At 40.4% G+C, this 25,589-nt stretch overlaps 1 protein-coding gene across 3 annotated transcripts in view; it reads right to left on the bottom strand.

The window, feature by feature from the left end:
- The window catches only part of Nuf2 (NUF2 component of NDC80 kinetochore complex), a 33,118-nt gene extending 22,769 nt beyond the window's left edge, over window positions 1–10,349 (bottom strand). The window contains exons 1-6 of one of the 3 annotated variants that reach the window (XM_031388630.1): window positions 10,221–10,326; window positions 8,154–8,223; window positions 4,874–5,011; window positions 3,516–3,590; window positions 2,463–2,539; window positions 2,026–2,087 (exon numbers count right to left, since the gene is read on the bottom strand). In XM_031388630.1, the coding sequence (XP_031244490.1) occupies window positions 2,026–2,087; window positions 2,463–2,539; window positions 3,516–3,590; window positions 4,874–4,999 (340 nt within the window). In that variant the 5' untranslated portion in view covers window positions 5,000–5,011; window positions 8,154–8,223; window positions 10,221–10,326. The other 2 variants (XM_031388625.1, XM_031388638.1) reach the window with 2 other exon arrangements.
- Between the last annotated feature and the right edge of the window lie 15,240 nt (window positions 10,350–25,589).

The following is a 25,589-nucleotide window of genomic DNA, read 5'->3' on the forward strand; positions in this document are numbered from 1 at the left end:
CTCTGCCTCCCAAGTGCTGGGACTAAAGGCGTGCGCCACCACCGCCCGGCAAAAAATGGTAACTTCTTAAGAAGCCAGGCATGCACTTCTCACACTAACTAGAATCTCTACGCCTCAGTATTTATAAAGAGAAATGAAATTACATTCACATAAATCTAGAAATACGAATACTCACAATTGCTTTGCCAGTAATGGCCAAACATTAGAAACAATTCAAATGCCTATGATGAATAAATTGTGCCATACACTTACATGAGAATATGGCAAAAGAAAAAGAAATATGAGACTAATAAATTTAGTTAGTAAGAATAATATTTTTAAAAAAAGAATAAATTTCAGAAGTACTGTTTTAAGAAGCCAGACAGAAAAGATTATACTATATGACTTTATAGAGCGAAATCTGATGAGAAGCCAAAGTGAAGAAGATATATCAGTGTTGTTAGAGTGGTGGCCACAAGGGACTAACTCCAAAGGGACATAGGGAACTTCTGTGACTCATGTAAATGTTATGTACAGTTACAGCAGTGTAACATCAATGGTTCAAAGTAAGATTTTCATGGTAAAGAGTAATTGCTAATTTGTTAACTTTGACCAGATTCACTCACAATTCAACATCACACCTCCACATCATTTGCATCTGGACTCCTAATTTTTAAACATGACCTTGCAATTGAATTGCCTTTATAACAAAACAGGCTCAGAACCGGACCTACCTTACCTTGCCCTTTTTCTTCTTATCCCTGCTCACATCTTTTAATAGCCAGCACTCTCTTAGACTGCTACGCACACTTGTCTACTCCAGTCACAAAATATCGGGGATAAAATCCTGATTAAAGGATAAGAGGCAATAAGAATCCAAAAGGATTCTGTGCCTCCTGGATTTCAGACAGTCGCTGGTATCCCCTAACTCAGACGTGTTCCAGATTAGTCTTTCCAATCGTCAACATGGCCTCATATTTAGGCATAAAGGTACCCCAAGTAATGATTCGCAAATGGCTAAGATTGGGCACTGTTTTCTAGCCAGCACAATTTTTCCAACTATCCTAGTTTAATACCAAGCTGCCCATAGCTTGCAATTTCTCTCAAAGTATCTGCCTTCAGAGCTAGTACAGAGGTCGAGTACATTCCTTAGGACAATAGATAGTTTACAATAATTAGAAATGTTTTACATATTAGAGAGTAATGAAGGGTTTCCCTCACTCAAGGACTTTAGCTAAAAGTGTCAGGTCGGAACTCCCCACTGTCTGCCCCAGGCTAGACCCAGAGAATTAGCAGGAAATGCTAGATTGAAACCTCCAGGTCATTTCCTCCAGCAGAACAAGAGAATTAGCATAAGAATATCAAAATGCCTCAACAGGGAGGGCTCCACTCCTCTTCCACCTGCTTCACACCTAGCTACCAGACCCTGCCGACCTTGGTATTCTGGTCACTTGCCTACTGTGACCTCAATCTTGCATCCCTTGCTGTAACTCCTGCCTGCCTACATGACTTTTAACATCTGCCCTGCTTGCTGTATGGTATTTAAGCCTGAATCTCACCTTGTACAAATACATTCAGATTCAACACACCCTTGTGTCTCTCGTCTGTTTGTCATCCATGGACTTATTGCCCACCTGACCAGAATTCTCATCCCGTGGAAATTGGGGTTCCCGCAATGAACCCAGTCCGCGGCATTAGACCTGCAGCTGGGCTCAGCATAGTTATGCCTCAGCTCAGCCTTCTCTGTAGTTTTAGCCTTCTGTGGGAATAGCTCAGTCTACTCACTGTAAGCACCCTGCTTCTCATCAGAACCCCACTTTCCCCAGCTGTCCTCCTTACACTGTGTCCCTTAGTGGGGCTGGTGCTTGTCACATTCCTTAGACAGAGCCATCAGGTCTTAAGAGCATCCATCACATTTGGTAGAGTAATATCAACACAAATAGAAAGCAATCTTCCAAAGTTCTAGAAGCATTTAATCTAATTTTCTTTTACATTTATTGGCAGAAAATGGAAAAGGGTAAATTAAAGGATTTGAAATGTACTTACTTGGATAAATAATATCGGCAATCTCAAAGTCATTCACCCGGCAAATGGGCATAAACGAATCCCTAAGGATGCAGAATAGAGGAGAAGCCCATGAACTCAAACATCTTATTCTCACACAACTTTTTGAAGCTATTTCTCAGTGTTCTAGGGCCAAGCGAGGCCAAAGCCTACTAGAGTGCACAGTCCTGCGGCGCTGATGCCTGCTGCTCTAGAGCACTCAGCAGTTGTGCAGCACCGACTTCTTCCTGCACGTTACACCCATACTGGTGCAGTAGCAAGGCAGTCATAGACTCTACCCAGCAGTATACACCCAGGGGACACTAAGGCTCCTCAGGAACACTAAGCTAACAATTCCAGGCTTAAGGCATTTTAGAACGTAAGGTCAGGGCACTCTGAGAAGTGTCAGGATGGAAGACGAGAAAATCCCCCCTACTCACAGGTGAAAGAACAGATTGCTGACGGGTAAGAAGCCCTCCATTATATGTGGGTATGCGACTTCTATGTTCACCGGCATCTGAATGAGATAAATCGTCAAAGCTAAGTCACAAGTCAGTCAGACAAAACGAGAAACACCTTGAGCTATAATAAAACTTAACTGTAGGATATGATCAAATGCTATTAATTCATTACCATGAAATCTGGAAACAACATGACTCGAAGTACTCAGCTAGAGTCAGCAGGAACCTATGATGTTTGATCCCAGGTGAGCACTTAATGGAGATTGTTAAATGAAGGGAAATAACATCAGGCCTCATGCTGTACTTTGTTGTTCTCTTTTGACCTTTAAGGCCTGCTTCAGAGGGACAAGAAAGGGGCACCTCATTTTGTAAAGAAACTAAACCCTTGCAAAGTTCTACAGTAAATGGAGGGCAAACTCTTTGGTCTTTAAGAACATCTAATCACAAGCCAAAGAGTGGTAGCAGGTATCTATAATAATCCACAGGAAGATCATAAATTTAAGGACAGCCTGGCCTAACAAAACAGTAAAAAATAAATAAATAAATAAATAAATAAATAAATAAATAAGAATTCCAATGGTACCCTAGAGATGTTAAAACTTTCATGGATCCTTGGACGATGACTTGATAAGTTCATCGCAAACATAATCAAGAAAAATGGTATTCCTTACTAGAACTATCTGGTTTGCCACATTTCAATTACTTTAATCTTACTGCCTAGCCTCCATTTTAATCTTAGAGACCATCCTACGAAAAAACATTTTTTTCTGAGATCTTGGCAGGTATTTATTAAAGTCTCTGAAGCTACAGACCTGCAAACATACTGTACAGAATCGGGTAATTCCCAAGTGTTGTTTGGTCTTTCATTATAGTTTCTATCTTACTAACGATTCTCCTGTATGTTACTCTTTGCCTATAAGTCCTTTGTAAGTGAGATCAATTTTAGATGTGTTGGAAATCAAGTCAAGCAACCCTCAACCTTTCCGGCAGCATGCCCAGTGTGCAGAACTGCTATAACAACAGTTAACTTACCATGTAGAAGTGTTCTAGCCGGACTCCATACACTAACTGTAAGGCTCTCATGTAAATCATGTACAAGACATCAGGCTGCAACAGAAGAACAGCTGTCAAGGTCTTACACAGAGAGCCGTCATTACCCTCGTCACTATCCAATGCTACAGTCAATGAGTTCAATAAAGAGAACATGAGAAAAATCACCTAGTTTCCCTCAAAATACCTTATAATTTCTCCAAACGTTAAGGCACCTTGTGGTACATATCAGTTTGTAGTGAACAGCCAAGGGAATTGGTTACTTCTGAGTGAGCATTAGTCTATCCAAATCCAACCCAATCAATACAACCACCCCAGGCAGGGAGACAGGGGAGTTATCTGGAACTCTGTCAGGAATATGGAAATGCTGGAACACTCAGAATTTTATCTTTATTCTTAAAAGAAAGATCACAGGGACTACCCTGATGCCTCTATAGATGGAAGGTCATCTCAGATTTCAGATTAGTTGTAACACTTGGAATACTGACTATAAAATTAATGGAGAAATAACTTGATTTAAGAACCTCATCTTCTAAGTCAGTAGATCCTAAATGCTGGCCAGAGAAGCTGTCTAATCTGAACTCAAGTTTATTAGGTGAACAGAAAGGCCTGAGATACCCTAAAAACATGGTAATGTTCCCTCGTGCTGTATGATTCACCTTACAGGTCTAACATTTACTCTCAGGCCATTCCTTCCATTGTAAAGAACTGAAACGCTCAGAGATAAACAAGCTTGCATTCTGTATTATAAAAGAAGCCTTCCTATTTTTTAACTTCAAGGCCAACATAGGAAACTGGAAGGAGACTTTGGGATTTTGCTATGACACATAAATAGCTCATTTTTGCATTTAATAACCAAACATATAAAGAATAACACCTGTCAAAATAAGTCAATTCCCACCTGGGGCATAATGTAAGAAAATTAATCTGCACGCTTCCAGAGAAGACTGTCTGTAAGCATGCATGGATTGTGTGGGAGACCACTTGGAATAAATCCTGTCAAGCTCCCCAATAAATGATACCCTCATACCACCACTCCAGTAATAATAAAAAATTTAATATACTTTAATATATCTATGGTTTAAAGCCTTTTTTTTTTCTTTAAGGAAAACAACCATATTAAAGAACTGAGTTCCCAATGGGAATGTACAAGGTGCCCCACATATAAACTTATTTATGTTATTTTAAAGTTATACCAGGTGAGAGATTTTTTTTCTAGATTAAAAATGACTGGCCTACAACAAATCTGAAGGCAATGCCTCTCTTCCCACACTACAAACCTAGTAGCTTACTTTGTTCTTCAGTATCAGTAACTACATGCAAAGACAAGCACATTTTACCTTTGGATTTGGAAGAAAATCGCTCTTCGACAGGTTTTTGCCATCTGCTCCTGTTAATAATTTATTGCGAATATGAAGCACAAGCTCAGCTGCATTGTACCTGGGGAATGACAGGGTCTCCATCATGGGAGTCTCCTCCTAGTTTGAAAGAAGAAAAAACAAAGATAAGAAGCATACACAATCAATAGTTCTTATTATCTGAAAATTCACACTTAAGAGAAAAAAACGAGCAAGCTCTGGTTGTACTGTTCATAGTAGTGTTATCATTAAATATCTGAGCAAGGTAAAGAATCTTAAGCCAGGCACGGAAATGCACACCAGTGATCCCAACACTTAGGATGTGGAAACAGGAGGATCAGAAAATTCAAGGCAATAATTATATGTAAAATTCTAGGCCAGCTTGGGCTACATGACACTGTCCTCTGTCTCAAAACCAAACACAAATGAATTTTATTCATACACACATACAAACACACAATGAAATAAAGGTAGTGCCTTATCCTAAAATAACTATTATAGCAAAGTAACAGCCATTTTCTGTTCCTTTTCCTCATGTTTTCCTCCACAGGGCATAGAAGCTTTGAGTTGACATACAATAGGAAAATTATGTTGTTCTCTTTGTACACAAGAACCAGGTCATTTAACATTCTTAGCTAGGAACTATTTCTCAAAGCTCAAGACAGGTGGTATCAGCAGCAGAAGCTAGATACAAGCAATACTAACATAAGGTAGAAAATAAAATTGGATTTTAATTGATTGCGCTGTTATCCTCAATTCACATTATTCATATTAGATGACTAATATACACAACATATTAGATGACTAACACAATTCAAGATGCAAGCAGGAGAAAGAGCTGGAGAAAAAAGGAGAAGAGGTAGAGGAAGAGGGGGAGAGGGCAGCCTTGATTTAAAGCAGAAATCCCTTTCAGCAGAGCAAAAACTTAAAATACATAAAACGGTAAAAGCCCCTTTGTCCTCATGTGTACAGATAATAGTTATTCCTACCGGTGTCCTCCTAAAATAGTACCTGTCATAATTCTATCTCTCTTATACATCCCTGGGCACAACTAGCAATGTTTAGAGATATTTTTAGTTGTCAGGACAAAAATCCAATGGCTAGAGACCAGGCATTCTGCGAAATTCCCTAAAATGCACAGTGGTCTCTCACTGCGGCGCTGTCTGTCCCATTTTGAGCAGAGACCCAGCAGGAACACACTCAGTTCTGCAAACAAACTGAAATGGCTTGTGGCTTACAAGTTTTGAAGTCTACTTTAGGCTCTCACTGTTTCTTAGAACAAGTATGCCTAAAAAGAAGCTCCACCAGAGCGTTTGCCTATCCTCCCAATAAATGGGAAATGCCACCTTAAACATGGCTGTCAGGTAACGTCCTGATTATGCTTGAACCCTTCAAAAATCCAGGAACACTAAAGGCTATTTCTTTCTACTCTAGTGTGACTCTAACACTTAGAAGACTCACTCTTCCCTACACCACTGATCCTATTATTCGTCCCAGCAACTGCACAGAACGCATCAAATCCCTACTTCCAGGGCACAGATTTCAAAAGCAATGTGAAGAAAGCAGAAAGCAGTGATGTCCCTTTTTAGCTTCTCCGCTACAAGATAAATAAATGCTTCAGTACATATGACCATCCCTTTATGACACTATTTCTGGAGACCTTACCATTCGTGAGAGATGACTGTTTCTTTTCCTACGCATGCCAACCAAAATCAGTATAATTTGTACCTAAAATGGGAGTGGTTTCTGGCACGTATCAAGGAGGCACTAATTACATAGTGGACACCACGAGGTGTTCTAGCATTAAGTTCTAACACTACCTCAGGCCAATAGTGTCAGCACCCACAGACTGAGGCTTCAGTCCTCATCCTGCTCCTCTTTGACAGGATGCTCACAGGTTGCTTTACATATCCTTCTGACCGCCTACCTACTATGCGCTACAGTTCCTACCATGCCCTCCTTAGACTTGATGATCTGCTAGAGCAGCTCAGCCATAAGGAGATACCTATTGGCTTACTACAGAAGATATTATGAGAGATGAACACCAGATGAAGAGACAACCAGAGCCAAGTAGGAAGACGGGACTTGCAACCTAAAGGAACCACAAGGTGGCTAGCTATCCCAGAGTCCCAGAGTTCCTCAAAAATCAGCCCTTTTGGGTTTTTGTTTTGTTTTGTTTTGTTTTAAAAAAGCAAGTTTTATCATGTAGGTATAACTAATTTAATCAATGCCAACAGCTTCCAGGATCAGAGATCAGGGACCAAATATGTAAGCCCATGGGACTGCCTTCGTGTCTAGTAAGCAGTGCCTCCCCTAAGGCCACCAGAGGCTGCCAAGCAACAGCTAACCACAGACAGACAAATGCCCACTTGTCACTGTGAAGAGGCCAAGGATTTCTGGATCTGTATGCCAAGAATTAGACAATGACAAAAATGTACATCTCACAATATCAAACTGTCCTACTCACGTTATTACTCCTGAAATATTATTTTGTCAACATCTTCCTTTGTATTAGTCTATGTCTGCGAGTATGAAGGTACACGTGGGGACCAAAGGCAATCTCCGACTGTTTCTCATGCCACCCATCCATCTTTCTTTTGCTCTCTCTCTTTCTCCCTTTCTTTTTCTTTCCTTCTCTCTCTCTCTTTTTTCTTCCTTCCTCTCTCTCTCTTTCTCCCTTTCTCTCTCTCTGGCATCTATATAATTATTTATTTACTGTTTTGTTTACTTATTTATTTAAAGATATGGTCTCATGGGCCTACATTTATTTATTTAGAAATAGCATCTATGTACACATTTATTTAATCATAATCATTTAGAAGTCATCAGGGGTCTGCCTGTCTCCATCTCTACAATGCTGAGATGATAAGAAAATGCCATCATGCCTAGAACTAGGTTGACTCAGGTCTGCCTTCCAGACCGAGCTATTTCCCCAGCCAGTGAACATGGGTCTAGGGCAGAGTGTTAATACGGGAAGGAACTGCCTCTACTGACTGTGGGCAGCTGGAGCGCTCATGTGCAAATATAGCTATGATCCAGTGAAAGAAACTCCAAGAGCTTCAACATGGCCCGTGAGCCTGGATTTTCCCCACACGCTTCTTACAGAATTTGAACTTTAAACTATGATTTTTACTTTCTATTACTGAATTTCATAACTGTACATTTTTATTTCAGAACTAGGATCACTCGAATTTAGACTTAGACCCTTCACACATTAGCCATCTATTTCAGCATAAATGTATGGGAAAGCAAAATATCCTACCCTGAGTATAGTTGTTTCCTGTGTTTCAAGAAACTACAGACCTCTGCAGACCCAGGAAAGGCAAGGTCCTCTGTCAAAAGAAGTGTATAGATATTTTACATTAGAAAAGAGAAAAAGCAATCAGAGGTTTCTCTACAGGACAGTTTCCTCTCTGCATAGGAAAGATGTTAGCACCAAAAAAAAAAAAAAAAAAAAGAGAGAGACCATTTCTGATCCCCACCCAGGTACAGGTCACTACAGCTAACAATGCCAGACTTCATCAGTATAGCAAGACAGCCTGTTTGCTGTGTATCGCCTCTAGCCACAGCTGTAAATCTCCAGTCACCTCCTTTCCCTACAGAAGTTCAAGCCCCTAGCTTTATAAGTTCTGGCATGGCAAGTCCTCATCCTTTGGGTTTAGGCACATATTAGATCCTGAGATATTTTGTTCAATATTCTGAGGTCAGTTTATTTCTTCGATTGAAACCATCAAGCTTTCAGAGGGGGAAAAAAGTAAATAAGCATTCAATATTTCATTGATATCTCAGTCTTTGAAACTGTTAATAAAAACATAAGGGGTTACTTGAAAAAAAAAAAAAAAAACAAGCCACACCAAAATTAGAGGTAGATTAGCAACAGAAAAAGTGGGTATAAAAGTCATAATCACACACACACACACACACACAACCTCTCTGCTGGTATTATATACACTCCTGTCAGGCTAATCCCTATAAAACATCTATCTTAGTCAGGGTTTCTATTCCTACACAAACATCATGACCAAGAAGCAAGTTGGGGAGGAAAGGGTTTATTCAGCTTACACTTCCACATTGCTGTTGATCACCAAAGGAAGTCAGGACTGGAACTCAAGCAGGTCAGGAAGCAGGAGCTGATGCAGAGGCCATGGAGGGATGTTCCTTACTGGCTTGCTTCCTCTGGCTTGCTCAGCCTGCTCTCTTATAGAACCCAAGACTTCCAGCCCAACGATGACACCACCCACAAGGGGCCCTACCCCCTTGATCACTAATTGAGAAAATGCCCCACAGCTGGATCTCATGGAGGCACTTCCCCAACTGAAGCTACCTTCTCTTTGATAACTCCAGGATGTGTCAAGTTGACACACAAAACCAGCCAGTTACAACACCAAATCCTTACAGTCGTACAAAAGGCTTACCTACTACACAAATCCCAACCTTGTCCAGTTAAGTTTCCAAAGCCTTTAATAAATGTATGCTCTTTCTGGTTCAAGTTAATGTCTTCCAATGTTTTGTTACACCTGCCTGAGAATTTCTGAGGACCAGTTTCCCACTCTAAAGCTACCTGGAGGCTCACACCCGCACTTAGAAGAAACGATGCCCTCTTCTCAGAAGCAAATTGTGTTCATTTTAACAGTGCAATTTCAGTTCCAATTCGTGTGTGTGTGTGTGTGTGTGTGTGTGTGTGTGTGTGTTGTGTATACAAAGTGGCCATCTAACTACAAAGTTACTATGTACTTTATATACAATAAAACGGCTCTCTGACATGTTAGCTCAAATAGGACAATTACCTCTAGGAGCTCCCATTTCTCCTTTATTTGTAACACTTCAATGCTAAGCACAGCATAACTTACATGACGTACAACTGGTTTTGCAATGCAAAATTAAGCAAGCAACTCTCAATTCTGATGACTCGGATAAAACGATCCTTGAAAATACGGGAAGGGCTTTGTGTTACACCCATGTAGATCCGTGTACATTCAGCTCCCTGACTTTTGGACTATGATATTTTCGCCTTTTGATAAATGGTTCTTGGTTTAATCAAGAGATGGTGCCGCGATGGGGACACATTAAAAATCGGCAAGCATTCATAACCAAACAAATCACGCTGACACCACTCTGTGGCTCACGCCTGTAAGGTCAGCACTTGGGAGATGGAAACAGTAAGATTAGGAGTTCAAGACTGGCCTCAGGAACATAAGAGGGTTCGAGACCAACCTGGGAGAGATGAGACGCTGCGTCAAATCAACACACAAGTTGAAGTTAGTGACCCAGGTGCCGCGCGACCCTCGGCCTGCACCCGGTCCTCTCATGCCCGCCCGCGCGAACTCACCTGGAGTCCCAGCAGCTCACGGAAGAGCAGCTATAAACCGAGCGACCAACCAAAAGACGCCGACCGTTTTCACTTTTCAAACCAGCCGCCTTTCTATGCGAGGCCCGCCCCTTCCCGCCCAGCGGGCTTCCTTCGCGACGGATGCCTGGAAGGCTCAAAAGACCCACGGTGGGTGGGACTTGACGAGTGGCGCTGTAAGCTAGGCTCCAGGTCAGCGGAACCATTATTCAGAGAGTTGGCTTCTAGTCGGAAACATGATCCTGCCGGACCAGGAAGCGCAGCAGCTAGGGGGAGGAGTTCCGGAAGGTGTTTACCCTGTTGTCCGAAACTGGAACTTTGCCTTCAGTGTTCCAGCGTCTCAGTTAGGGAGCAGACAGGCGGTTTCTAGCTCCTTCTGTTAGGCTTAGAGAGTAACAGGGAATAGAGGATGTGTTGTTCTCAAATTAATCAAAGGCATCATAGAGAACCCAGGAGAAATAATAACAGAGTCACTGTTTGATAAGCATTGATGAGGTCCATGAAAGCTAGAGGGCGGGGACACGAATGGATGAATAGACATTGTTAAGGGCATCCGGTTTAAATCTTTAATTTACTCATTTTGAGGACTCAATATAGGATAATAAATCTAAAAGCATAAACGTACAGGAATATGATTCTGCACTTGCCAAACATGAGAGGAGTCACTAGTTCATCTCATGGGGGCCATTTGTGGCTTGCTGATATTAGAGGTAATAAAGAAGATAAGAGAACTCTCTATTCACGGGTGTTTTAATATCCTTTGAGTACCTTTACTACTTGATTTTTAAATAAATAGGTAAGATGTTTAATTGTTATATTCTTAAGCCAATATTATAGAACATAGTTTCATATAAGTAGCTGGAACATGGCTACGTTGAAAATACAGTACAATTTCACATGGAAAAGTTTGGCAACGTAGTTGTATATCCAGTATATTCACTGGGTGGCGCTGCTGCATTGATTTTAACGTTATTCAGCATTTCATTTCAGTTTATTCTACGTAAGTAATCAGAACTACAGTGATAAACATCATACACAATGTTCTGGATTTTTTTAAAAAAAAAATCTAAATTTATGGGCGTTAAAGTACATGTTTACAGTCCTGGATCAAGAATTAAAATAGCATTGGATTCAAGTAGTTGTCTGCATTTTATTTCTCTTTAATCATTCTAGGCTTGTTAATCTACTTGCCTCAGCCATGTTCATCTTTAGGAAAGATTTGGAAATTGAGCTATCCATTTGAAAGACTTTATGCAGTATTATTCTGAAGCTATAAAGTACCTAACGTTTGCTGTTTGGGATGAATTCTAAATAAATATAAAGGAGCACAGACCTGGCATTGTGATGTAGCCCCTTAAAATACTTTCCTCAACTTGTACATGATGTTATATTATTTTAATGTAGTTTATATAGACACCCTTCTGAATCATCAGTCAACCAGATTTAATATTGTGGAAACATTTGCTCAGTGTGATTAATTCAAATTTTATGTTCTAGTAAATTTCCAGTACTGACTTTTATGATAGCCTGTGGTGTTTGCAGTATTTCAAGGGAGCTGACAAGGATTTCTCAGAAAAAAGAATGTTAAAAGTAATGTATCCTTCAAGCCGTGGTTGTGCTTGCATCTGATGTCAGTACTCCACAGGAAGAGGCAGGCAGCTCTCTATGAGTCTGAGGCCAAGCCTGGTCTACAGAGTATCAGCCTGATCTACCTGGTGAGTTCCAAACCAGCCAGAGCTCTATAGAGTGAGACTCTGGAAACAACAAAAAAGAATAAAACGATATATTCTCATTTTATTTTATTTTTATATTGTTGTTGTTGCTTTTTTCAAGACAGGGTTTCTCTGGATAGCCCTGGCTGTCCAGAACTCACTCTGTAGACCAGGCTGGCTTCAAACTCAGAAATCTGTCTGCCTCTGCCTCCAAGTGCTGGGATTAAAGGCGTGCGTCACCACTGCCCAGCATATTCTAATTTTAAAATGAACTCTTTATGTCAGAAGTAGTTGTACATGCCCATAATCCTAGAACCCTGAAGGCAGAGTCAGGGACCACTAGAAGTCTAAGATCAGCATGCTCAAGAAGAAGTGCTAGGAGACACTATCGCCAGAGAACAATAAAGGAACCAATTATAACACATTTTAGGAGTGTGCCGTATCTGGGGTCTTATAGATAAGGGTATATGTGTACTATAAGTGACAGTAATATATATATATATATATATATATATATATATATAAAATATGTATATATATATAATTTTATATATATATAAAATTTTTAGGCAAACCTATTGGTCTTTGAGGCTAGATAGTCTAAGGTCAAAATGCCAGGAAATCTAGTGTCTGGTGTGGGCTGCTCCCTGGTTCATGGTTGGCCTTTGGTAGGGGTGTGCTCTCATGATGGAAGGATGAATGATTTTCCCGCTCGTCTCAATAATGAAGTCGTTACCCTCTGGAGGTGATTATTATTCAGAGGACCCATCACCTTGGGAATTGTAATTCAAACACAAATTTGGGGAAGACACTTACATCATAGAAACAGTTATAAAATGAAATCAGTAACAATTGGCAGACATTAGAACTGACTCAAGTGGCAGTGAGCTTCTTGTCACCCTGCTGTCACCATTCACGTGGATTATTTTATGATAATGACTGCTCTTATCTCCAGGGCTGGAGAGATGGTTAAGTGTTTAAGAGCACTGGCTGCTCTTCCAGAGGTCCTGAGTTCAATTCCCAGCAACCACATGGTGGCTCATAACCATCTGTAATGAGGTCTGATGCCCTCTTCTGGTGTGTCTGAAAACATACGTAAGAAATAAACAAACAAACAAACTGAATCTTCTCATATAAGTATACCCTAGAGGAAAATAATTTCTAAGTTCTCAGCATCTTTGCATGACTCAAAAACAAGTCCGAATGCATGTATTTCTATCTAAATACTGAGTAAAGATGTGATTTTATTATTTTATAAATCAAAGGTTTTGCTTGAAAAATTCTATATGATTGATGGTAATGGTAAAATCTATGTAAATTCAAAATTAATATCTGAATATTGTTACATTACAGTATTTCTATTTATGGGGGTTGGAAGAGTGGCTTGGTGACTAAGAGCTGCCGCTCTTCTAGAGGACCTCAGTTTGGTTCCCACATTCACATTAGGTGGCTCACAACCACTGTAACTCCAGTTCCAGAGGATTTGATGCTTCTGGCCTCTGCAAGCTGTGGATAGCTTCAAAGAGGCCACGATGGGGAATGTCTTTAAAGATAAAATGGAGATGATTCCATCAGATATTTGAAGAAATAAACTTTGGCCTGGATAAGTCCTCTGACTGGCGTCATTCCAGGATTGAACAGACAGTTGCCAGGGAAATGGCTTTTTAGAAGTACTTGTTTTTGTATAAGGTTTTGTTGGCCTCTGGGAAAGTTGTGTTTCTAGTTTTGTGTGACTTCCTAATGCATAAAAAAAAAATCCCTGCACCCTGGCCTTACCTTGTTAGAGTTGATACAAGCAACTGTATTTTGATTTTGGCAACTTTAATAGTTGTCCTAGTTAGGTTGTTTGTCAACTTGACCGATGCTAAGGTCATCTGGGAAGAGGGAAACTCAACTGAGAAAATGCCCCATCAGACTGATCTGTAAGCAAACCTGGGGTATTTTCTTGATTAATTATTGATGTGGGAGGGCTTATCCCAGTGTGGATGGTGACACCCCTGGGCAGGTGGTTCTGAGTTGTATAAGAGAGCACTCTGAGCAATCCTTGAGGAGCAAGCTACTTTACAGATTTTCCCACGACCACTATATCAGCTTCCTGCCTTCAGCTTCTTCTTGGACTTCTCTTCATGATAGATTGTGATCTAGACATACAAGCCAAATAAACCCTTTATTCCTCAAGTTGCTTTTGGTCATGGTGGTTTTTCCTAACAATAGAAAGCAAACTAGGATAGTATTCCTCCTACTTTCCCCCCCTTTTTATATTTCACAGATGGTATCCATACATCTTCATAAGAGAAACCTTCTCTCAATTGCCTACTTATAAGGGTACACACACAAAATACCCAGACCTATCAAGAGTGTTGATGCAAATCATGGCTCTCACCTCATAGGAATAAAAGAGTTTATTCTTGAGTTAAATATGAGTGATCAATGGCCTAAGGACCTAGATCCAGCATTGTCCCACATAAACACATTCCAAAATAGAAGCAGAAGTCTCGTGAAGGTTTTATACTCACATAGTAAAAGGTGGGAACACCACAGGTTACAGTGAGCATGGAAAGTCTGCTATGGTCTTCATATTATGACATTCTTAGCTTTGTGGTTAGATAATGCTATGCTAATTTAATATATTATAAAAGTTTTTTTTTTTTTACCCAGGAAGATTTTAGGTCATGAACTGAGGTAGAAAATGAATGGCGATTAAGGTATTTAAGATAAGCCAGGATAATTTGTCTCTGAATCTAAAATAGTCCAGCTCTGCATAATCACAAATTTCTAATCTAGGTGTGGAGTTCACAAATTCATGAGTTCTGTCATTCCAGCACCTGGGAAGTGAAGGCAGAAGGATTGGTAGCTTATGGTACCTCTGGTACCCAGCAAGTCTGAGGCCATTCTAAGGTGCATAAGACTGTGTCTTAAAAAATAAATTAAAAGATAAAGAGGTTTCCAAACAGTTAAACATCCTTGTAGAATCTTTAACTTAGGTGTGTTTTATAACTGGGAACATTACAGGCTTGGGGAGGTGGGTGACTCGATATCATGATCTTATCAGCTTCCTGTGTTGTTAAGGGAGCTGATTTCCTTCCTTCTTGGTTGGACTGCCATCTCACAAGGACATTTTGTGCTTTATGACGTGTTTTATGTATAATTTTTAAATATTTATTATTATTAACCTTTATTTTCTGTGTTCTTCACGTCTGCCTCAAACTTGCTATGACATGAGGTTGACCTTTGGCTGCTGGTGAGCATGACCTCCACCTAGCTTAGGACTTCTTGGATGTGCAGAGCTGGAATATTTTATATTTGGAGCCAGATTTTCTTGATTTATTCTAAATACCCTTAATAGGCACTCATCGTGCACCTCAGTTCATGACGTAAAATCCTCTGTTCTAGGACACACCGACATTCTAAAGAGAAAGAATAAGGTTATGGCTCTCTCACTTTCCCCTTTTGTCAGATAGCAGCTTTGGCTGTTTGTAGATCTTATTTACTTCTGGCTCTACTCATTAGCAGGACTCCCTCTAAAGATTTTATCTGAAATTATGTGAAACAAAGACACATCGTACATGTATTCCACCTTGTGGGTAAGTTTCCATGTGAAAACCATGTTTTCTTTGGCTGAGGAATTCTTGGGCTTTTTTTGTTTGTTTGTTTTTGCTTCGGGAAGTTGTCTTTATTTTTGTATGTCTTATCTCATTTTTATTTATGGGTCTGTATCTCTCTGTGTGTGTATGAGTATCCACAGAAATGAGAAGAGTATGCCATCTCCTCTGGGCATGTAGTGAAAGGCAGTTTTGAGCTGCCCGACTGTGGTGGGAGCCGAGCTGTGATCACCTTCAAGAGCAGCACATCTTTACTGCCTAACAGCTCTCTGATTCCTACTCGAGGGATCTTTGTCACAATAACTTTGACTCAGTTTCACAGGAATAAGCCTGCCACGATACAAATGTCCCTACCCTGACAACGAGTTACTTATTTTTTTTCCTGACCTAGCCTCAGCAGATATATACATAGTCATGTGAGACATGAATTTAGCTCACCCCTCTTACGTTGTTATTTTATGTTTGGTAGAAATCATAGTAGCAAAGCACACAGCTAAGCTGAGATCTTCAAACTAACCCTCCAACTAGTCATAAATGGCAGTTACCACAAAGAGTTTGCACTGTAAATATAGAGGTGGCTTAGGCTAAGCTGGCCAGCCTCGGAGGTCAGGGTATCTTCACCTCCCCTGCACTGGAATTTTAAGCATGTGCCACCACACCTGGCTTTTTACTTGTGAGTTGGGAGTGGAACTCACATCCTCGTGCTTATGCAGTGAGCGTTTCACCAACTGAGCTATTTCCATAGTCCTATAGCTGTGCTAAACACAGCTCTTGGCTGGGTCTCAGTGCCCAGTCCTGGAACATTATCCCCACTTACTTTAGAAGCCAAGGTTATCTCACCTTCCATTTCATTTTAGCAATTTCTTAAGGTCTTTGTCTCTCTAATTCTCTGCAAAGGACCGAATGGAGGAACAAAAAACATCATTGAACTGGAAAACATGGAGGACCAATCCATGATCGATGCATACCTGCAATCCCAGCACTTGAGAAATGGAGGGAGGGAATGTGGGAAGTTCACAGCTGGCCATGCTGCACCAGTTTTCTAGGCTTGCCATCACATCTATGACAATATAAGCAGCTTAAATACCATGAACTTATTGTCCCACAGCTAAGAAGTCCCAGCCTATAGTATCAGCAGATGTGTTGCTGACTCCTGGGGACTGTCTGCATGACTCTCCCATATTTGTCATCTTCTCATGCGTTTCTGGCAGTCTTTGGCATCCTTTTTATTAATAGATAAGTCACCTCAATTTCTGCCCTCATCTTCTCATGGTTTTCTCTCATTTTGTATGTCTGTGTCTAAATTTCCCCTTTTATAAAGGTGTCAATCATGTTAGACATGGATCACCCTAATGACCTCACTTTACTTTATGTAGAAAGACCCTCATGCCAAGTATTATGACACACTGAGGTTTAAAGGTTAGAACTCCAACCTCCAACATGTCTCTTGGAGGAGGACACTGATCAACCCAAAAACACAATTTGCAGCATCATAAGCTAAATGTCTTCTTTGGCTGAATCTCTAAATTGCCTGGTGGTTCAAGGCAGGACAAATGTACCAGCCTCCCTCAGAAAAAGCAGTAGATTTATCTCTCCCTCTTTAATTGGGTACTAATTGCTTATTGAGTACATGTGATTCATTTTATGTTTCTTAGAAACAGCTCTTTAAAGCCACTGTCTGGATATGTTCAAAGAGAACAAACAGAAATTAATTGCATTAGTGGCACTCCAGCCGTTGCACATAAAAGGTTCCAACAGAAATGGAGGCCCTTCCTAACTTCCTTAGCCATCAGCGCCTGTGAATTCTAAAGCTATAAGTTGGACAGAGAACATACAAATATAAAGATGGAATCCAGTATACCAGTTTAGAAACTGTTAAAAAGATGTTCCCAAGTCTCAAAATGATGGCAACAGGTTACCTTACTGATACCAATATTTAAGATGTATAGCCAGCTGTTAATAACGTTGGTCACAGAGTTGCTTACATGCCAGCATTGAGAGGGTCTCATATGATTCAGTTTTGTAGCACCATGAAGTGACTGATGGAAGACCAGTATCCACAGTTATGAACAGACGGTTGAAAACAAAGACAAAGGGTATAATCAAGGGAATCTTAATAGGTAGAGATGCCAACAAAAGATGTCCCTGTCATCTTACTCCTTGTTCATCTTCCAGGTCTCAGGCTCACTACAGAGCTCCTGCTGGAGCATGATAGGGGATGCTGAGGAGGGCTTCCCAAAGAATCTGAGAGAAGAGCAAGTTTATAACCATGGAGGAGTGCACCACTCTGGTTTAGATATTCTGAAGGCAGGAACTTACCAGTCAATATGACTTACTCTTAGGACTTCAAATCATCAAAATAAAGAATAGTTGGACTTTGTGTTATCTACCTTTAAAATATACGATGAGAGCCGGGCGTGGTTGCACATGCCTTTAATCCCACCACTTGGGAGGCAGAGGCAGGCAGATTTCTGAGTTCAAGGCCAGCCTGCTCTACAGAGTGAGTCCAGGACAGCCAGGGCTACATAGAGAAACCCTGTCTCGAAAAAACCATATATATATATATATATGAGGTTTATTGGAAAAGACAGAATAAAACTTTGAAGAGAACAAATCATTGCTAAGGCTCCCTGCAAATGCTTGCACTGTTCAGGGTAGAATGCAAAAGCCCTAGTGCAGTGCATGAAGCCAGAGGACAGAGAGAGAGAGAGAGAGAGAGAGAGAGAGAGAGAGAGAGAGAGAGAGAGAGAGAGAGAGAGAGAGCCTCTCCCTCCAGAAAAGCACTGCAACAGGACTCTGGGAGCATGCAGGGGTGGAGTGAGATTCCTTTGAAAAGTAAACACCTCTCCAAGAAACTCAGCAGCCTGCTCTTACAGAGACCAGTAACAGCAGAACCACCCAAATTGGAGAGAGCCACTGAAAGATAAAATATTGTAATATTGACACTTCAAACCAGTGTGCAGATGTTTTCATACAATGGGCTCTGCCTCAAATGCCTCTCCTCCCTCCCCCCAACTTTACAGAAGAAAAAAAGACTGGAAAAGAGCAATGGGCACTGTGCTACTCACACACCCATCTCTTTCAAAATACACATACCTGTGTTTCATAATTAAAAGTGACCAGAATGCCACGATATCTAAGATGTAATAAAAGAAATGTGAGTTAGCATTTGAGGCAGCACAGTCGGAGCTTGGAATGAGAAGAAACAACAACTTAAGGCTGGTAACAGTGTGCTATCCACATTCTTGAAACTGATCATTCTAGTCTCAGAAGAGATAACAGGGTTAAATGCTAGATATGGTGTCTTTTGAATCAGGGATAAGGTCTTCCTGTGTGTCTCACGCAGGCCTGGAACTCACTATGTGGCCCAAGCCGGCCTCCACTCTACCCTCCCTATTGCTTCAGCATCCCAATGCTGGGATGAACTATTCTGGATTCATCACATACAGTGTTATCAGAGTCCAAAGCTACTTGTTCTCCAAAGTATTCTTATTGCACTTCCATTGTTTTATTCTCTAACCCTTATATCCTTGTGGCACTAGCTGATACATATCCAGGAATCCTTGTGCTTAAATAAAACTAACAGAAACATTCATTTTACAAATTTATACTTATTGCCTCTTAGACATTTCAATGGCGTTAGCAGTATAAATACAAAAAGAGGCATTTTGTGTATGTGTGCAATTATAAACAGCTGAATCACACTGGATTGTACTAGGGGGTCTAGGAAGGGTGCTGGCTCCCAGGAGGAAGTGACTAACCTTGAGAAGTCAGTAGGATCTTCACAGAAGACATGAATGACATTTAAGCTAGTTTTGCAAGAAGGAGGACTATTGAATCCATATCAGCCTTTAATCATTTGTTCAGAGTGGTTCATGAGGTTGCTTATCTACATAATTGTCAGGAGCCATCATAAAGGAAGCTAAAAAACTAGCAGGTGATCTCCCTGAGATGGGCCTGGCATGGATTAAAATCTACAACAGCACCGGTAGGCAAGGCACAGGAGAAATCCATTTTAGGAAAGCTTCCTCCTATTAACATACTTTTCCTGTTATTAAATATATAACTATCACTATGTATTAGCCCAACCTTTTTTTATTAGATATTTTCTTTATTTACATGTAAATTTCTCCTTTCCCAGTTTCCCCTCCAAAAAACAAAGAAACAAACAAAAAGAACAAAAACAAACCCCTGTTGCCTCCCCCCTCCCCATGCCTGCCACCCCAACCTCTCCCACTTATTGGCCCTGGCATTCCCCTACACTGGGGCACAGAAACTTCACAGCAGCCCAGCCTTTTAAAAAGATCTCTGCAGACCTATGAAGATGTACTATCTTGTGGTGATGCTATATAGACCAACAGATAATAATTCTGTAAAATTTCTGATTTGATTCAAATAATTTGAGGAGGAAAATTTTTAGAGATGGTCTTAGTTGCTAGAAAGATGTGATAAAGCTAGAATCAAGAACAGAATGTGCTCACTCCTCAGAATAGTAAATAAAGGCTGTGTAATAAGAAAAACAATGAGGTTTCATAATCACACTAATAAGAGAAATAGATTTGGGACAATTTTTTCTTCCAGGGAAAACATTTATGTCCAAGGATAAAGTGCACTACGATAAGGAAAGGCCATGTACAAACTGTTGCTTTGAACTTTTAATGAGTATATTATGATGAAACACTGCTTTAAACTTAATATCAACATTCTTCTGTAACTCCCATTTTATGTAACATTCTATTTCTGAGGTAATTTTCTAAAGAACTTTTTGTCTAAGAATATATAAAAAGACCAGACAAAAGAAATAAAGTTGTTGGTTGTTGGTTAAATGGTTTGACTTGGGGACTTTTGATCCACCCACCCACCCACCCATCCATCCACCCATCCATCCATCCATCCATCCATCCATCCATCCATCCAAATGTGTATGCTTGTTTGTCTATATGTTTGTGTGTAGGGTATATGTGTATATCTGTAGGCGTGCATGAATACTTGTGGAGTTGATTGTTACAGACAATTGGGCCCAGTCAGAGTGTGGGTGTATGAATGATTGAATGTATATGCATCTGTGCATAATTGCCTGTATACACCATCTTAATTCTTTTCCTTTCCTTCCTCTCTGGTTCACTAAGGGTTAACTAGCAAGGCCTGGGAAGGGCTTCTGGCTGCCTGGCCAAAAAAGGAGGGCTAGCAATAAATCCTTTCACTTAATTCCCTGCTGCTAAACAGTATGTGTTAATTGCCAGATATTAGCACTTATTAAAGCACAAGTAATAAAGAGTTAAATTTTTAGTGAGTAATGAAGCACAGAACAGTAAGAGTTAAGTTTCCCTAGGGCTTATTTAAGCATAAAGAGTTAAACAAGGCACAGAGAGTTATAATGCTTAATGAAGCACAGAGTTAAAAAAGAAGAAGCCAGTGCTTTTTAACTATAGAATCAGCAAGAAAGTGTTTAGAATCTTTCAGAAGTTATCAGCAAGCTCTCAGTATACTTAGAGAGCTAGGCCAGAGAACATCAGTCTTTAAAGCAACATTTGAGGCTGTATCCCAGTTCAAGCCCATTCCAGACCAGGCAGGCTCCTGGCACATAATGAGTAGATGATGCAAAGAAGTAGTTGGAAAAAGACCCTCGCTGAGCATCCTGGGAAAGTGGCAGGGGTCGTGGGAGAGAAGCACTGCTGGAAGTGGAGAATTGAGATAATGACCAAAGTCCCTTTGCCAAGTCTGCCCTCCCTGCTCTTCAACACACCCCAGGGCTTTTAAATGTTCATGTCGCACTTAGTCGGCAAAATTTAGCACTGACCAAACGGGTCACTGACTCTTAAGATGTTACAACTCAAAACAACATATACAAATAGGCAGAGAGACAGTAGACTAAGGTTGGACAGAGCTGGCAGTACTAGCCTCAGGGTGAGCACAGGAGCACACAGAGGTACAATATGTATACACTGTTTCCTTCTGTTTCTAGAGATCTTCTGGTATATTTCTGTTTTTTTAATAGTTCTAGTGGTGATGAGGTGTGTAATTGAATAGCAGCTAGTCTTGCGATTTGGAGAAAGTCTTTGGAAATCTTAAAAAAAAAAAAGATCTTAAAGCTAGAATTTGGGGTGAATTACTGCTCTAATCATACCATCTATAATTAACGGTGATCTCGGATCACTTTGGTCATTGGTATGATGCCACCACCCCAGATCAGAAGTACCTATTTGAAAGGCATTCCTTAAAATATGATAGGTGTAAAAAAAAAAAAAATATGATAGGTGTGTTGCCAGATAAAATACAGGACGGGTGAGATTTCAATTGCAGATAAGGAGTGAAGGTTTTTAATATAATAATGTCCCATGTGGCATTGTAAAATATCAAAATATTACACTTGTGTGTTCTGTATCTGAAATTAAAAATTGACTATGCATCCTAAAACTTTGTAAGTCCAGTGCCCTCCCTTCCTAATAGGTAGAAAACTTTGTTTCAAAATAATCACATTCGTCTTTATAAAGAAATGGTGTTTAGGAGGTGAATGTAGCTCAGTAGTAGGTATGTGTTCAGCCTGCCTCAGGTCTGAGTTACATCCCAGTACCATAATGACAAAAATAAATGAAAAGAAGGGAAAAGGGAGGGTAGGGGGACAGAGGAGGAGAGGAGAGCTTTTGAATGAAGAATCTCATACCTTTTTTGGACTAAAAACAAAAACAAAGCCAGAAAATCAGAAGTAAATATTTGTAATATTTGATCCAGATAATTTCCTTACATTTATTTGCTCAAGACCAAAGACACCTAGATTTCCTTCCTAACTGGAAACCCTCACAGTCACACTAGAGGTCCCAAGAGAACTTTGTGCCTTTACTTTATTCTGAAGGGAAACTCAGAACTACAACTTGATTATCTGTGGTTTGACTAAACTATCTGAAAGCTCCAGCCAATGGGGTGAATCAGAGTCTCACACATGCTGAGAATTTGATGAGTTTAGCAGAACACTTGGACTCAGGACCTGGGAAAGCCAGAATGATGATAAGCAGATAGTCACAGGATGGATTATTCTTTGTAAAGACTCATTCTGGGATCTGGAGGGATAGCTCAGTGATTAAGGGGACTTGTTGCTTTCCAAAGTAGTCAAGTTTGGTTCCCATATGGTGATTCAGTCATCTATAACTCAAGTTCTAGGGGATTTGATGCTCTCTTCTGGCCTCTGCAGTCACCAGAGACACAACACACACGTGCCACACACTTCATACATGCAGACAAAACACACACACACATATATATATATATATGTATATATATGCATAATAATTACAAACACACACATATATGAATAATGTTCTGGATAACTGAAAGTGTCCCTGGTTTTACTCCTGCCCAAACTCCACCTCACCTCAGTCACCTCCATTTGTATAAAATAGGCTACAACAACGAAAATGTTGTCCAGTTACCCAGAATGTTCTGTGCCAAGTCAAAGTCTGAAATCACCAGGGCTTAAATTGTATGTTTGTAGACAGTGTGCCTCTGAAGTTTGGCATTTTTTCATTCAAAACTAAATTGCCAGTACCTGCCTTTATTCATCTCTTCTCCTCAGCGTGTCTTGCTGAGTGAATAGAACAGGTTGACACCTGAGGAAGAAGTGGCCCTTGCCTCCCCTTTCCTACAGGTTTGCAGTTTGGTTATTCCAATGCAAGCCACTTGAGTCGTGCTCTTCCTTGTCCTCACACTTTGGGCTCAAGGTCAGTAGACTTGGGTAGAGCACAGCTGTGACTCAGTGGAGTTCTCAGTTCCTGCTATGGAGGAGGTGTTATGGTTCTATCTGTTCCAGCAGACTGCATCTTCAGCTGTGGGCTTGGGGATCATTGTTTTTTTTTGCACTGCTTCTTTCTTTGTTTTATTAATTCTGGATTTGTGTCTGTAGGGCTCCTACATGGAGTAGCAGTGAGATAAAGATGCCCTTCCTCTCTGCCGGTCTGAACTTCCTTGAGACTCATGGATCCTGTTGAGGTCTGTCACAGCTGTCACTTGGTAACAGATAGAGCATCTTCAGCCTTAAAATAGATGCTGAAGAGTAAGACTAACTCGGAGGAGGAATGGATGAATTGCTCAAGCACAGCACTCACCATTTTTAATCCGAAGATTTGCTTTAGGACTTTAATGTTATGTGACCTAGCTGGGGCTCAAGTACCTAGAGACATTTTGAATGTTAAGCACAATGGAATAGCCGAAGGATGTAAAGTCTCAGAGCCTGGAGTTCTGATCAGTTATATTCAAGACAAAAACGTATCTGGCTCCATGACTGGAGTCCATGAGAAGATGACTGCTTCAGAACTTGGCCCTGATTGGTGAGTCTAGAACAAGAGGACTCTGCCTTATCCAGATAACAAGGTCATGCCCTCCAATGTGTCTCCATGCCTTAGACCAGCATGGAATAGAAAATCTGAGTCATACTGTGGGAGGGAGTGGCCAGTCAATGACTGTCTCCCTCCCGAGTTCCTTTCTGTTCTTTGTAGAAAATGGAGAATTTTACTGGCTTCCTTATAAAACAAGGTAATGGAAGCTTTGGAAGATGGAGCTAGCATTAAAAGCTATAAACCAGGAAGTAGAACCTAATATTCTAAAGTACTGTGTGATTTTAAAAAAAAAAAGTCATGATTCATTTTTTGAAAGGTCAATTTCTACTGTTTCTGAAAATAGTAGTAGTAATTCTTTTTCCCTTAAAACACTGAGGATACCGTCGATTGGAAGGTACTGTGTTTTCCTATCTTTCATGTAAATAAGAGTTACTTCAACTTAGTCAAAATGTTAGCATGGCGATTTCTATTCAGGATCCACAATACTGGATGCTAGAAAGCAAAGAACAGCAGTTTGTATCTCTCAGAATATCTCATTCTTTTAGTAGCTTTCCTCAGAGAAACTGCCCAGTGTTTGTTTTTAGGTCCTCACCAGAACAGGGGGATACCTTACATGCAGTGATATATTTCAAGATTCATAATGCACAAACTCACACACCCTTCGATTCTTTATGGTGGTAATAATCCTGCTTGGATGTTGTCTTTATTTTACCAAAGAGGCAACTGGGATACACAGAAATTAAGGAACCTTAATAATAAAACATTTAACTTGAAAGTGCAGTAGTCAGGTAAGACCAGTAAGTCCATTGAAGACATCACCCATGCATTGACGAACGCCTCTCTGAGCTCATCATCCCTCCTTTGTGATGTTACAGAGTCCCCCCACGTTTACGAAAGATGTGCAAATATGCAGAACACGTAGGCTGCTGTTTCTCAGTGGACTCCTTCATATCTTAGCAATTAAGGATAGAAAGCTGGCATTTTAGACTCTAGATTAACACTCAATAACAGTTCACTCTTCCCTCGTAAGGTCTAACTGATAGTTCTGAGGTTGTACAACTGAACTTTCTACTGGGATGTTTCACTCAAAGGTCCATCCCATAAAGTTTATTTTTGTATTCTTCCAGGGCTTAGCACAAGAAACAAAAGAGAAAACACTACTTATTGGCTTACTAGTTCTGGAATTTCAGAGGCAGGATTAAGGGAAACAATGGGCCATCCTCTCAACTGTGTGTCCCTATCATGGATTTTTTCCCCCCTGCAAGCATCCAGGTTAGTAATTGCCAGCCTAAGGAGACATGGTAGCCACTTGGAATTTAATCATTGTTTGGTATGACTAGGTGTCTTGGTAGCTATGTTCAAGCACGTCATATTATTCTGCCCCTCCAAACAAAGTGATAGACACAAGAACTTTAGGACAAAAGCAATCCCAAAGCCGGGCGATGGTGGCACACACCTTTAATCCCAGCACTTGGGAGGCAGAGGCAGGCAGATTTCTGAGTTCGAGGCCAGCCTGGTCTACAGAGTAAGTTCTGGGACAGCCAAGGCTACACAGAGAAACCCTGTCTCAAAAACAAACAAACAAACAAAAACAAAAAACAAACAAAGAAAAAACAATAAAAATACGTAAAACAAACATTTCTGACAGTACCTGACTAATACAGATATAGAGGCTCACAGACATCTATTGAACTGAGTACAGGGTCC

Source organism: Mastomys coucha, unplaced genomic scaffold (genome assembly GCF_008632895.1).
Source record: "Mastomys coucha isolate ucsf_1 unplaced genomic scaffold, UCSF_Mcou_1 pScaffold1, whole genome shotgun sequence".
NCBI lineage: Eukaryota > Metazoa > Chordata > Mammalia > Rodentia > Muridae > Mastomys > Mastomys coucha.